The 14663-nt window shown below is 39.2% G+C and overlaps 1 protein-coding gene across 12 annotated transcripts in view; it reads left to right on the top strand.

The window, feature by feature from the left end:
* The window catches only part of VPS13B (vacuolar protein sorting 13 homolog B), a 928813-nt gene that overhangs the window by 178980 nt on the left and 735170 nt on the right, over positions 1-14663 (top strand). For all 12 annotated transcript variants that reach the window (XM_030553556.1, XM_030553553.1, XM_030553555.1 and 9 more), the window contains 4 exons: positions 985-1176; positions 3200-3369; positions 6610-6804; positions 10432-10556. In XM_030553556.1, coding sequence (XP_030409416.1) covers positions 985-1176; positions 3200-3369; positions 6610-6804; positions 10432-10556 — 682 coding nt within the window. The remainder of the gene's footprint in view (positions 1-984; positions 1177-3199; positions 3370-6609; positions 6805-10431; positions 10557-14663) is intronic.

Here is a 14663-nt window from a genome sequence, read left to right on the forward strand (position 1 = left end):
GTTATAAAACCTAAATCATTAAAGTTAGAAGAATTTGGCTGAAGTATTTTATTATGAAATAGTTTTATAATAATATAGTCACTACCATCTAATGGTTGTCCAGTGGCCTGTGCAATGAGTTGGTGGTTTCAATCCATTTCTTCCAAGTGCCTGTATCACAAGAGGTACCATCACATTTAGCTCTAATTGGTATACTTATTGGTGGTCTCAGCACAGAGGCCAAAGATCAATTGGAAATGGAGATTGAACAACCCTTTCATCCCTGGGGTGGTCCTTGAAAAATTGGACTGAAGTACATTGGTGAGGAAGTTTGCCTTCTCACTGCCTGTGCTGTACCTCATGTGTGGACGAACGAGAGAGATTTATCTCCTGGGGCTGGCAATCCAGTTTCTATTACAATAACTTAGAGTGAAAGTCTCAGTTCTGCTCAGGCCCCTTTATGCCAGGTAAAAGGGCTTTAAAAGCTCCAATTCCAACTTGGTGGGAATTCCCCTGATGCAGGAACTGAGGTCACATTAGAGTTTATTGAGATTGGGGCTGCAATGCCACATTGCAGAGATTATGAGCAGCACAGTTATCCGTAGGCAGCTGGTATCAGGCTTCTGTAATTTAGAGTTTCCTGAGACTGCCTAAATTATCTGGAAATGTTTTTGGCTTCCAAAAACATGGTATAAAGCCATCTTAGTGCCCCCTCCCCGAGTCTGCTCTTATATATTGCAAAGCACAGAATCTCACCCTTTGTTTTCTCAACATGAAAAGGAATAAAAATTCTTAAATATAGATTAACCCTGTGTTAACAGAAGTGTTGCATTTACTTAATTATGTTTCCTGTGGAATTTTTTTTTCTGATAATGAATCGGAGGTCATAAGAGCTGTATCAAAAAATAAGAGCTGTATCAAAAAATAATTGACAAAATTAATACATCTATATTCCCAATTGTCGTCATTCATTTTACTGACTGAAAAAAATACACTTTTATTTAGTTTCTGGAAATCAACAAGAACTTTCTTCATCAAAGAGTGAAGATTTAATAAATGTGCAGGAGATGTCTACAAAAAGCCTCATTGTAGGTCCACTTAATCTTCGATTGGATAGCAGTGCAGTACACAGGATTATGAAAATGATAGTTTGTGCTATGGAACATGAATATGAGCCATATAACAAGCCCAAACCAGGTATGCTGCTTATTTAATTACGAATATGTTGTTTTTACAGACCAGATTCAGCACTGCTGAAAGGTGCAAACTGCAAATAGTGGAAGTGGGATGCAGAGAGGAAATTTAATCTCTGCCTGTGTCTTCATGGGAGTCGCACCAGCAAAGGCTAGGAGGAGGGTAAAGTGAATTAGCATATGCCGTGGCAGTCTTAGCTATGCCATTCTCTGACCAGCACATACCATTTTTATGGCTGTGCTGTTTACCTACAAGTCCTGTGGTTGGTAGAGGCTTTGTATCATCACAACATCTACACTCCTGAGTGTACTTTCTCCTCTAAAGTCCCAGAAAATAAAAGGAAACCCTTAATGTGGGTTAATGTTTATGAAATTATGGGAGTAAACAGAAAAAGGGAGTGGACGCTAATTATGGCCAGCTATTAAGATTAACATTTTAGATAAAACAGAGAGCCAGTGTGTATTTTTCACTCTACAAGTGTGGATTTCCAAGTGAGGAAAGTAGTTCATTATTATTATATTTAGCATTAAGTAGAGCCTAATGTAAAAGGGATAATATTCCCAAATATATAGAGAGAAAGATAAAAAATTGCATCTTTTACTAATCCACAAAAAATACTATATTGGACGCTGGAGAAAATATTTACAGGTAATTTTAGGCATGTCAGCTGGACATTGATACCAGGCAAGGTAATGGAGCAGCTGATAATAGGACTCGATTAATAAAGAACTAAAGGAGGGTAATGTAATTCAAATCAAATTAGCCTGGGTATATGGAAAATAGATCCTGTCAAGCTAACTTTTTTAACTTTATCAACTAAAGCAAGACAATAGAGTTGATTTAATATACCTTACCAAAGTCTAAGTATTTGACTTGATATTGCACAACATTTTGATTTAAAAAATTAGAAGGATATAAAATTAACACAGCACACCTTAAATGGATTAAAAACAGATAGATAGCGTAACTGTGAGCAGGGAATAGAAATCAGGTGGGTCTGTTTCCAGAGGGCCCTGCAGGAATCAATTTTTGGCTATATGCTGTTGAACATTTTTATGAATTACCTGGAAGAAAATGTAAAATCATCACTAATAAAATTTACAGGTGATACAAAAATTGGGGAGTAGTTAATAATGAAGAGGACAGATCACTGATTCAGAGTGATCTGAGTAGCTCGGTAATATGGGTGCAAGCAAACAATGTGTTTTAATATGGCTAAATGTAAATGTATACATCTCGGAACAAATAATATAGGCCATATTTACAAGATAGGGGACTCTATCCTTGGAAGCAGAGACTCTGAAAAAGGTTTGGGGGTTGTGATGGATAATCAGCTGAACATGATCTCCCAGTACAATGCTGTGACCCAAGAAGGAATCTTGAGTAGGAGCAGATAAGTTATTTTACCTCCATATTTGGCACTGGTGCGACCACAACTGAAATATTTTGTTCTGTTCTGGTGCCCACAATTCAAGAAGGATATTCATGAATTGGAGTTGGGGCCGAGAAGAGCCATGAGAATGATTAAACGGTTAGAAAAGATCATAATAAGATCATAAGAACATAAAATAAGAATATAATCTATTTAGATTAACAAAGAGAAGATGAATGGTGACTTAATTACAGTCTTTGAGTATCTATGTGGGGATACTAATGGGCTCTTCAAGCAGAGAAAGGTATAATTTGAACCCAGTGGCTGGAAGTTGAAGCTACACAAATTCAATGACAAATAATAAAAGGCGTACATTTTTAACGGTGAGAGTAATTAACCATTGGAACAGTTTACTAAGGGTTGTGATGGATTCTGTGTTGCTGGAAATTTTTAAACCAAGATTGGATGCTTTTCTGAAAGATATGCTCCATAAATTATTTTTGGGAAATTCTGTGGCCTGTGTTATACAGGGAGTCAGGCTCGATGATCAAAATGGGTCTTTCTGGCCTTAGGATCTATGAATTTTAAGGTAACTCATTTACTTTTATTTTAATCGTATTTTGAATTTATATGTGTAATCATGATTGATTTTAGATATTGTGGAAGGAAACAGAACTATGCCAAACTCAGAAGAAGTAGCATCTTTGGAGGAATACATTCCCACTCGACTCACAAGCTTTACCATTCTTAAATGCACCATTACAATCTCTATGGCTGAATTCAATTTACTGGGCCATTTGTTACCTATAATCATGGGACAGAAGGTAAGATATTTTTATCTACAGTAAATTTTATATATATTTGCTTAATTTGTGTGTGTTGTGTGTGTATGTATATATTACACGCACACACACACACACATTTATCACACACACTTTAATCTTGGGTATTTTTAATTTTATATATATATAAAGTACATTAAGGTTGCATATTCAAGCATTCATTGTCATGGTTACAGGATTAACTGCATCAGTATCCTCTTTTGGCTCTCTGAGTGCACTCCCTCAAGTCCTATGCCCATGCCTTTAGATTCGCCCTTTCTTAGACCAGGCCCTGGCTACTGTACTTTGTGTGTCAACTAATCTTACCCAGGAGGTCCAAATAGATTTAGAGTCTGTGGTTCTTCCTTTCAGGAGTTTGTGACCTGTGGTGTATAGAGTAACCCAACAACCTTCTCAAAACCCAAGCATGATTTATCATAACAGTAGGAACAAAGTATTTGAAAAAAACAGCCAGTCTACATGCATGTCTGTCTTACCATTCCTTGATGGAAATCACAAGTGGCCTAGTTTCTGTAGACATGCAAGTGGGTACCTGTTTGTCTGCTCTCCCAGACAACTGCTGAACAGTCAACACCTCTCTCTATTGACAGTCCTTTTTAAAACTGCTTTGTTCTCTTTGGTACTTTGTTCTCTTCGGTTTCTGGCCATTGGCCATGGTCATTAAAAATGGGTCTGCAAGTTGACTGAATCCAGGTGGTAGAATTTTTAAACCTAATAGTTTGGGTATTGTCTTTTACAACCCTGAAGTGTTTACTGTAGGTTAGCTTAGTTTGAGCCATAGTTTGCTTCCTGCTTGCTTTTCCTTACAGCCTATAATACCCCAATAACAGGGTCAACATACCGTATTAATAAATTATTACAGGGCAGTTCTACTTCTGTCAAATTCATATGCTAGGAAATGCCAGAATTAAGCTTACCTATGCAAACTTGTCTCTTTGTGCCATATGCATTATGATACAGTGTTTAATTACATGATCACATACTACTTTTTCCATGGAATTCCTGCCTCGTTTATTGCACAGGATGAGAAGGTATTAAGTGAACCGTGTTGCTGTGCGGTATTTCTTTTTATCTCAGTCCTTGAGTATGTGGTCTCATGGCTAACTTACTACACATCATCCAATATTTACATTGAATGTGAATTTGTTTCTTCACAAGATTTCTGTTGCACTCATCACCATAGTTTTTGATTGCCTCATAAACATTAATTCATTAAGTCCTTCCTGCTTTAAAGACATTCTGCTAGTGATTTACAATTAGAAAAAATTGTAAATTTTAATTAGCTGGTAACTTTTCTATATCTTTTTGATGCTTTTGAACTCCGATTATGTGGTTTTTAGTATACTCCTCTTTAGTAAATCCATCTTTCAGTGGTGACATTGGGCATCATTCTGGATAAAGTAGTATACCATCTGCTCAGTGTAACTTGGGCTGTAATGGAATTTTTTCCCCAAAATCATGGAGTAGGCACTATAAATATAGTAAAAGTCCTGGGTTTTGTGATTTTTTATTAAAAAATGATTTGGCAAATGAGGAGGAGCAGCGTTGGCAGAGGGGACTGTTTAGGGTGACAGATGGAGCCTGGAGGAGGAGCCTATTCTGCATTCACTCATCAGCAGTGGCTCCTGAGGCTCCTGTCCCATGGGGCTGGACCCAGTTCTTCACTCTGGGTGTTGTGACCAGCACACAGAGTCACAGCACTGCTCAGGTTTGAGCCAGCTGCCCCTCAGTCATGAAGAACTTGTTGTGCATATATCCGCACTACGTGTAGCTTTGCAGTGATCTAGCTAGTGAAACAGCATAGGGGCTTGAGGCAAAGGCTCAAATAGACTTGGTATGATGCACGAGGTCTGTAGTAAGAGCCTTGGACAACACTGAAAGGTGATCATGCATTATGGCAGGGTGCCTGCTAACCTTGCAGGGTTGCATATTTCTCCTGTGTACTTAAGCAGATGGTTGTTCTGATGAACTGAGGCAGAGTCAAAGTTGCATGTACAACCTTAACCTTTGGTATTTCCTAACTTCTCAGGGTTTAAACTGAAAATATAACACTTTTTAAATTTATTCTTTTTATAGAATTGTGTGTAATCATAGAGATGAGGAAATGAATTGCCAGATCAAGCAACCTATCTGCCAGGAAATTACAGGCATGGCACATGGACTTATTAGCCATTTCAAAACTGGCAAAATTATAGCAGAATTGCACTGAGAGCATTATTTATAGCTTGTCTGTTTAGTACAGGTCCATTGTGGTGCTGCAGAGATAGACTTGTTTTCCCTGGCTAAGCCAGGCTCTCATTACTCAGAAAGCAAAAAGAGAAAAATAGAAATCAGGTATGGAAGGAAAAATGTCACCCTGTGGAGTGGATAGTACTGGTAACCTTAAGTTCACATCTCAGGTTTTGATTGAGATTTAATTGTACTCAACATAGGTGTTGATGTTCTCTGATCTACTCCCCTTATATAGTCAGAATATTTTTCATGTTTAGGATAATGGAGGCCTAATGGTGTTGTAGTTTTAGTTCTCAGTAGGGGTGATGGCAGCCATGATGATGAAGCTTGCTTCCACTCATGTAGTTAGATCCTTTGACAGCTTCCTACAGTTAAAGCCAAGTTAAACAAGATGCCAGTTGACCACCAGAAAAGCAACATCCAGGTCAGGTAGCAAACTTCTCCATTAGAATGAACCAATAAAAACACATAACTGGAGTCCCTGAAGGAATATTTCCTGTCTTTCTCAGACAATCTTTGTTGTGTAAGATAGCAATTTTGTGGCTTCACCAGGGACCTTGAAAGACCCTGATCAGTTTTTACTTGAAATGCATGCAGTTCATACTAGATTTTATCTCCAACTTATACTTATTTCATACAAAATCTTTTTATGTAACACATTTTTGAAAATTAAATGCATTATTTTGTTATAATAGTTAAGATATCTGGCACATTTATAAACACTGAGATAGTACAGAGTGGTGTATAAGTTATACCATAATGAATCTGGGGACATTTTGCTTTCAAGTGGTGAAGCAATGTGTAAATAACTTTTTTATAGACTAGCCACTGAACCTTCACATACTCTGTACATGAGAACTTGTTACAGGAAAATTATTTTAGAAGTGTTTCAGACTCTTTAAAAATTTTTATTGATAGAGGTATGAGGTCCATAGGGTATTGCATAAAAGTTTGATTTTAGAATACTTTTTCTTTTCTTTTTCTTTCTAGAGTTCAAGTGGTTTGTTAAATGCTGGAAGCTTCCAGCCTTTACGACCTTTGCCTGCTATTAGAATATTGATGGACAAAATTAACCTGGAACATTCTGTGCCAATGTATGCTGAACAACTTGTGCAAACAGTCAGCAGCCTTAGCCAACCTTCTGATAACCTGCTTCATTACTGTTATGCACACTGCTACCTTAAGGTAAAAGAAAATATGAAGTGTATTTATTATTAAAGAACACTGAAAAGAATTAATACAAATACAGACAGTCCTAAATGTTAAGAGTTGTGATCTCCCAGAGCATGTTCAGTTTTGCCAAAGAGGGGTATAGCAAATATCAAGGGCTTGGTTTTGCACTCTTAACTTAGGCAAAATCTCCTGTTACTTGAATGAGAATTCCACCTTTTTAAAGAGTACAGGCTGAAGCCCAAAGGAATTAATTTTTTATGATTGTTGTTCAAATTATTTGGCGAAAACCTTTGCAAAATTGCATATAATACTAATATAGTTAACACATTTGTAACAAATCATCTTTATACATTCTGTTATATGAACATGTTTAGTACAAAATTAGTAATATTTTGGTAATATGGTAATGTTTGCTCTTGATTACAATGACACACACATTTTAACATATTTTGTGCATAATATTAACTCCAGGGCTGCTGAGTGTGGGAGGAGAACCTCTAAACATTGTATTTTAATATCCTTTAGTGAGGAGGAGGCCCTTTTGCTAGGTTAAGAGTTTGCAAAAATCCTTAAAAAAAATCAGTTTGAGAATGTGCAATGTGCTAAGATTATCAAAGAATCTGTTGAAACTCTGCCCCCTTTGGATCATCAGAAGAGATAGTTTCCCTGCCAGGCCAAGTGCAGTGGTTTGAATCATTTGAAGGGTCTTTGGATACTACCATAATATAACAATTTACTATCATGACTACTGATATTACTACTAAGTTTTACTGACTGTTTTGAAAGACATACAGAAGCATGAGTTTCCACTGCACTGTCTACTCATACAGTTGTCTAAGCCAGGAAATTCTTAGAATGTCCTTGTAAAACAGTAATACTGTGTTGGCTAATTACTTGGCAAATTTTCAGTTTTCTAGAATGAGATATTCACCTCATAACACATGTAAAATAATTGGGACAGCAATATCACATTCAACCCTCCTAAATATTTTTCAAGTTTTCCTTAGTTTCCCCTCCCCCTCCACAAGTTAATATATAAGTGTTAAAAGAAAACCCTTGATGTTTTCGGTACTGAAGGGTCCAGTTCTGCTCCCATGGAAGTTGATGGGAGCAGGATTAAGACCATTGTTTTACCTGCCAGTTTTAGTGTAAACATATGAATTGTACTCTTACAGGAAGTGTTGCAACATGTGTTGAAAAGATTCAGTTCCACAATAATTAATTTTCACATTAGTACAGAAACAAATTAAAGAACAATTATAATATACTGTGTAGAATGTAATTTAAATTGTCATATTTTATTCAAAATAACAAAAAGGTTTGAAGAAAAGCTACTTTTGTCACTTAATCCCACTGTTTTTGTAAAAATATTACTCTAACTATGAAACAATGGATATCTGCATTTTGTTTAATTTGTATTAAGTATAAAAGCCTGGTTCAATTCTCCCACTCACTGAAAGGGCCATTGACTTCTCCTGATCTTCACCAATCTGTCACTTATCTTTCTGTTGCTGATTTCCTCCTCTCCGACCATCACATGGTATCTTTCAACACCGTCCATTAGCCTCCAACACCCCAAAATCACTCAATCTTTCTGGACTTCAAGTTTATCAGTGTTTGATGACTTCTCATCTGCTCTCAGCCCTCTCCTCTCTTTCTGCCTTTCTCTTCCCCTTCCCCATCAATATGATTGTTGATGCTCTCCATTTCACGCTCTTTTATTTCTTACACCCTTCACTCTTTGCTCCTCTCTCTCATCTCAAGGTCTGCCCTGCACCCCCCTGCACTGACTCATCACCAAAATCCATTTCCTCTGTCCCTATTCTTTTGCTGCAGAGAATCTATGATGGAAATCCTGTGACCACCCTGACTTTCCTCCATTACAAATTAGTTCTCTCTTCTTTCATTTCAGCCATCTTCCTGGTTATGCAACTCTGTTTCTCCAACTTAATTGAATTTCATTTCTACCATCTCAGCCAGCTTTTATCACTTTTGAATCACTCCTCAAACACTCTCACTCTGCTGCCTTGCCTTCTTTGCACAGGATCTTGCCATTTTCTTTCAAGAAAAAATGAGTTCTGTATGAGCTAGCCTTCCCTTCTCCCTTTTCCTCCTACAACTCTCTTCCTCCTCCCTGACACAGATGCAGATATTTCTCATTTGCTCCTCCTCTCTAATCTCTCCACTTGCCCCAGTGGCCTCATGCATCTTATCTCCTGAAATCCCTCATGCCCACTCTCCATCTTCCTCTCTTACTTTCTCCTTAACCTCTCACTTTCCTCTAGCTTTTCCCCCTCACAATACAAAACCTGCTTTAGTCTCTCCCATCTTAAATCCTTTACCCCACTTGTCTAACTACTGCCCTGCTTTCGTTTTTAAGCTAATTGAGAACACTGTCTACAACTGCTGTCTGGAGTTCCTTTCTTCCATTTCCATCCTAGACTCTCTTCAATCTTGCTTTCACCTCTTCCACTCAACTGAAACTGCTGTTGTCAAAGTCTCTATTGACCTCTTCCTAGCCAAAGCTTGGAACCATTACTCCTCCATCTTCATTCTTCATAACCTGCAAGCCACCTTCAACACAGTTGACCATGCTCTGCTTCTAGAAATCTTATTCCCCCTTGGCTTCTGTGACTGTGTTCTCTCCTGGTTCTCCTACCTCTCTAACCACTCCTTCTACATGTCTTTCCCATTCATATCCAGTATGCTGCTGCAAAGATGATTTTCTGGGCTCTCACTTTGAAAATGTCATCTATCTCTTTGTATTTCTCCACTGGTTCCCTCATCTGTAGTGTATCAACCATAAGCTACTTGTCTTCGCTTTCAGTGCCCTTCCCAACCTACCTCCACCTGACCTACACTCTCTAATTCAGTATAGAAAAGTTGACTCCCACTTCAGGTTAGCCCATGATGCCAGCCTCTATGCCCATTTGTTAAATTTTCAAACAGGCTCATTTCTGCTTTCTTCCTTCAAACCTTTCCTTCAAACTCTACTTTTCCGTGGTGCGTACAAAGAAATGTTGACAACAGTTTGGTTCCTTTTGTGCTGAGAATACAGCCTATCATGCTGACCAATATTGTCTCATTATTTCTTCGTACTCCCTGTCTGTCCGTATCCATTTGTTGTCTCTTGTCTTGTACTTAGACTGAAAGCTATCTGGGCAGGGACTGTCTTTTTTTTTTTTGTGTTTGTGCAGTACCTACAACAGTGGGACCCTGGTCTATGATTTCCTAGCTGCTATGAAAATAAAAATAACAAATAATAATATGCTATTGTAAGGAAGCATGTGGGATGATGTTTACATCTGAATGGGTGAATTAAAATAAATTTAAAGTATTTTTTTCAACAGATATATTTCTCTTAAAATAAAACACTTGCACATTTTGTTTTTGGAGAGAACTTGGACATGAGGAATTTTCAGGTTATTTGTGTGTGCTGGGAAAGTATTCTCTAATTATCATAATTATTTATGTTTATCTAGTTTAATTTTAACAAGTTGAAATTTTGGGGAGTTAGATTGAAAACTGGAAAGAGTTTAGTGTACAGTTATTGTAAAGAAATTTGAAACTGTTAGATCTAATCTTATGCTTGTTAAATCTTATATCATTATATAATTTGACCTTTTTTTCTTGTTTCAGATATTTGGTTTTCAGGCAGGATTGACCTCCTTGGACATTAGAGGATCATACTGCTTACCTACTCCAATTATCCCCTCTTTTAGTACTGCTATTTATGGCAAACTGCTTAAGTTTCCCAAATATTGGTGAGTATTAAACTCACAATATGAAACAGTAACAGATAATCTTTCACTTCATTTTTGTGTTATACTGACATAGGTTAAAGATAAATGGAATTTTATTGAGTATAGTACCATATTTGTCTCTAGGCCTTTGTGTTTCTTGTAGACTATATTATCATATAAAGTCTATTGTCTGCAATAAAATTTAGGTGAGGATGTATCTGTTAATTGGTGTTGTAGACCCTTTTTTGCTTGAATGAACTAAAGGAACAAGCTACAAAAGCCCACAGCAAATGTTTTGCTTTTTAAAATGAATGGAAGTCTTATGGACCAGTTGTTCTTTGAGTGCTAGTCCCTTTGCGTGTTTCACACATTGATATTAATGCGCACCATGCACCTGAGATCAAAGATTTCTAGCAAGTAGTGTCCATTGGTCTGTGCCCAAACAGTTGTTTACCTCATACGCCAAGGGCATAGGGAGCAATATGGATCAACCCCTCTCCAGTTCCTTCTTGTTGCTGCATGGCCTGAGTTGGAATCCTGTGTCTGTAGATGTCTAAGTGGGTGACTCCAGTCAGGAGGTCCAGCCGGTAACTCTTTGGTCCATCTTCTGGCAGCCTTTGGAATCTGTCAACAAAGAAAAGTCAGCATTAACTCCCACAAGGATTATGGACTTTATAGGAGTGACCCTAGATTTGACCTCCGCAAGGGCCTGCTTCCCTACAGAAATATTTGAGACCGTGAACAATTTGATAAGACAAGTCTCTTTCAGACCACAAACTCTGTCAGCCTGCCTTTTCCTACAAGGCTACATGGCATCATGTACTTACGTAACACTGTTTGCCAGACTTCACCCACTCTGGTCCATTTACCCAGCAGACACAGACCACATAAACACCAGAATAACAATAGTCACCTTGCCTCGTGGATGAATCTGGAACAAGTACATGTGGGGATTCTTTTTACCATAACCACAGCAGACGTGACTGTTATTATGGAGGCATCCCTTCTTGGGCAGCCCACCTAGACAGTCAGACCACACAAGTAATTTGGACTCCTTGTGAGGCCAGAATACACATCAACCTCTGAGAAATGAGAGCAGGCCATCTAGCCTGCAATGTATTCCTCCCACTAGGATCCTGCCATGTCCAAATAATGTCAGACAACATGACAACTCTCTTTTACGTAAACAAGTTGGAGCACAATCCCTTCTCTGAAGCAATGAATTTATGGAATTGGTACATCAGAAACCACATAACTGCCTCAGCTGCATGCCTGCCAGGTGCACAGAATTATCTAGAAGACAGTCTCAGCAGGCACTTCTCCACAGAGAATGAGTGGAAGATACACAATTCTGTCCTGAATGATCCGTGCAGTGGGGAACACCTTCTTCGGATCTGTTTTCATCCCAAATGAGTATGTAATTCACCATTTACTGCTCCGGGCAGCTCTTGGCAATGTCTCCAGGGCATCGCCAGCTCACATATGCCTTTCCTCCCATCCATCCGCTACCACAAGTTCTGTGGAAGATTTGCTGTGACCCATTCAATTCTGGTTTCTGGACCTTCTGCAAAGTCAGTCCATCCTCCTATCAGTATCCATCACTCCCAGATTTACTAACTCAGAAGAACAGAAAGATCAGACATTCCAACCCAGCCCACCTTCATGATCTGGTATTCAGAGGGGAGACAGACCTAAAACATTCATGCTCAAAGGCTGTTCAGTCTTTTCTCAATCAAAGTAGGAAAGATTCGACCAGAAAATGTTTTCTGGCTAAATAGAAGTATTTCTCTATCTAGACATAACGTAATGATGCCGGCGCGGACCAACGCTGATCTCAGGTGCATGGTGTTCATGCTTACCCACATATGGAATTATCTCCAGACTCTGCAGATATCCTTGCTATTTTAGGTTGTCTCCTGTCCTTGAAAACTTCAAGGCTTTCCACTAGTTACTTGCAGATCCATCTAGCAGCAATCAGTGCCTTCCTTCTAGTAGAGGGATAGTGTGTTTTTGTTCAACAACTAGATTCCTGAAGTTCCTTGTTAGGACATTCCCACTGGTGGTGAAATCTGCACCACAATGCAACCTCAACCATGTGCTGCCAGTATTTACCAGACAACAATTTGAACCACTGGCCACATGTTCTATAACTCATCTTTCCATGAAGATTGCATTTTGAGTTGCCATCACATCAGCCAGAAGGATGAGTGAATGGGAGCACCTGACCCGCCATACACTATTTTTAATACTTCTTCATCCGAAATTAATTCCTAAAGTAATTTCTGTGTTTCACATAAATCAACCTGTCCTGTATGCTTCCCAAAACTTCATGCTTCTAATGAAGAGAAAAGACTTCACTCTCTGGACATCAGATGAGCTCTGGCATTCTACCTGCAAAGGACAAAACCAATAAGAAAATCACAAAGACAATTTATCGTTACAGTGAGACAGTCGCGAGAGCAAGCATTATCTGCTCAGTGACAGTCTACGTGGATCTCTGGCTGCATCATTCTGTGTTACCAGTTAGTATATATTCCTTCCCTGGATGGGGTAAGAGTCCATTCCACTAAGGCACAGGCAGCCTCAAGAGCATCTCTTTAAGAGATATCTCTAGTGGACATATGTAAGGCGGCCACCTGGAACTCCATCAATACATTCATGAAGCATTACGCATTAGTCCAGTCTGCGTCTGGAGAACTGTAGGAACTGCAATATTACAACTACCTATACCAACTGTATCCTTGCTAGTCCCCTCCTGTTTAAATATTGCTTATCACCCACATCTAGAATACACATAGGAACCAGCACTCGAAGAAGAAATGGAGGTTAATTACCTGTGACTGGAGGTTCTTCATGATGTGTGGTCCCTAGCTGTATTCCGCTACCTGCTCTCCCTCCCCTCTGCTTCAGATCTTATCTTATTCGCGGTAAGAAGAGAAACTGGAGAGGCAGTTGGTGTGCACTGCTCCTTATGTACTTGGTTAGAATCACAAGGGGAGCAATGATGCCGGTGCGGAGCAACGCTGATCTCAGGTGCATGGTGTTCATGCTTACTCACATATGGAATACAAACCAAATATCTCAAAGACCCCATAGTTACAGGTTAGTTTAACTTCAATTTCTTCTTCGAGTAGTGTCCCTGTGGGTGCTCTGCTGTAGGTGTGTGTATGCCTTTGCGCTGTCGATTGGAGAATTTCAATAAGCAGTCTGTCCCACTCATGCATGCGAGGCTAGCCAGTGTGCACGGGCATTTCTCCCTCAGTTTCTCCTCAACTGCCCTAGGCTAGAGATGGAGCTGAGAGCCGTCCATTCACGGATTAATTCCTGATAATTTAGCAAATTTTTGCTTCTTTTGAATCCCCTTTTCTTTTAGTACTTGTTTGTTTTTAGTTGGCCATGGCAGATAAAAAGAAAAAGAACATAAAGTTTTACCTCCCGCCAACCCCAGTTGGGGGGACTCCCCGAACAAGTGTATACCTGGCTCTCAAGGCTTCAAAAAGGTGTCTTAGCTGCAAAGAATCCATCCTAGTAATGGATGGCCACTTGCAATGTATTCGCTACTTTGTGGAGAAGCAGAATCCACAAAAGTGAAGTTGGTTCCAGCAGGTAAACCCAGGTCCAGGAGGCATAGAGAGTTAAGGCTAAAACTCCTGCTCATTGAGTTGGCCCTTCAGTCACCGAAGAAAAAGGGAGATTGGAGACCTATACTGGACTTCATAGCACTCAACAGATATGTCAAAGTGCAGAAATTCAAGATGGTCACGCTGGCAATGATTATCCCAGCGTTAGAAGTGCAGGACTAGTTCTCGACCTTTGACCTTCAAGATACATACTTTCAGATCTCTGTCATAGAGGCACAGATGTTACCTCAGGTTCACGCTGTGCCAGAACCACTACCAGTACAGAGTACTCCCTTTTGGCTTCTCATGAGCCCCAGGGTGTTCTCTAGGGTCCTTTCTATAGTGGCCCCAATCTACATTTTACAGTTTTTCCCTATCTGCCTTCTCAGGGCATGATCCTTCGTAGAGGTCCCACTAGTCACTCAGACCACACGAGACCTTTTTCTGAGACTGGGCCTTCGGAGCAATGAACAAAAATCAACCTTGACATTGGTTCAGAAACTAAAGT

Source organism: Gopherus evgoodei, chromosome 2, assembly GCF_007399415.2.
Source record: "Gopherus evgoodei ecotype Sinaloan lineage chromosome 2, rGopEvg1_v1.p, whole genome shotgun sequence".
Lineage (NCBI taxonomy): Eukaryota > Metazoa > Chordata > Testudines > Testudinidae > Gopherus > Gopherus evgoodei.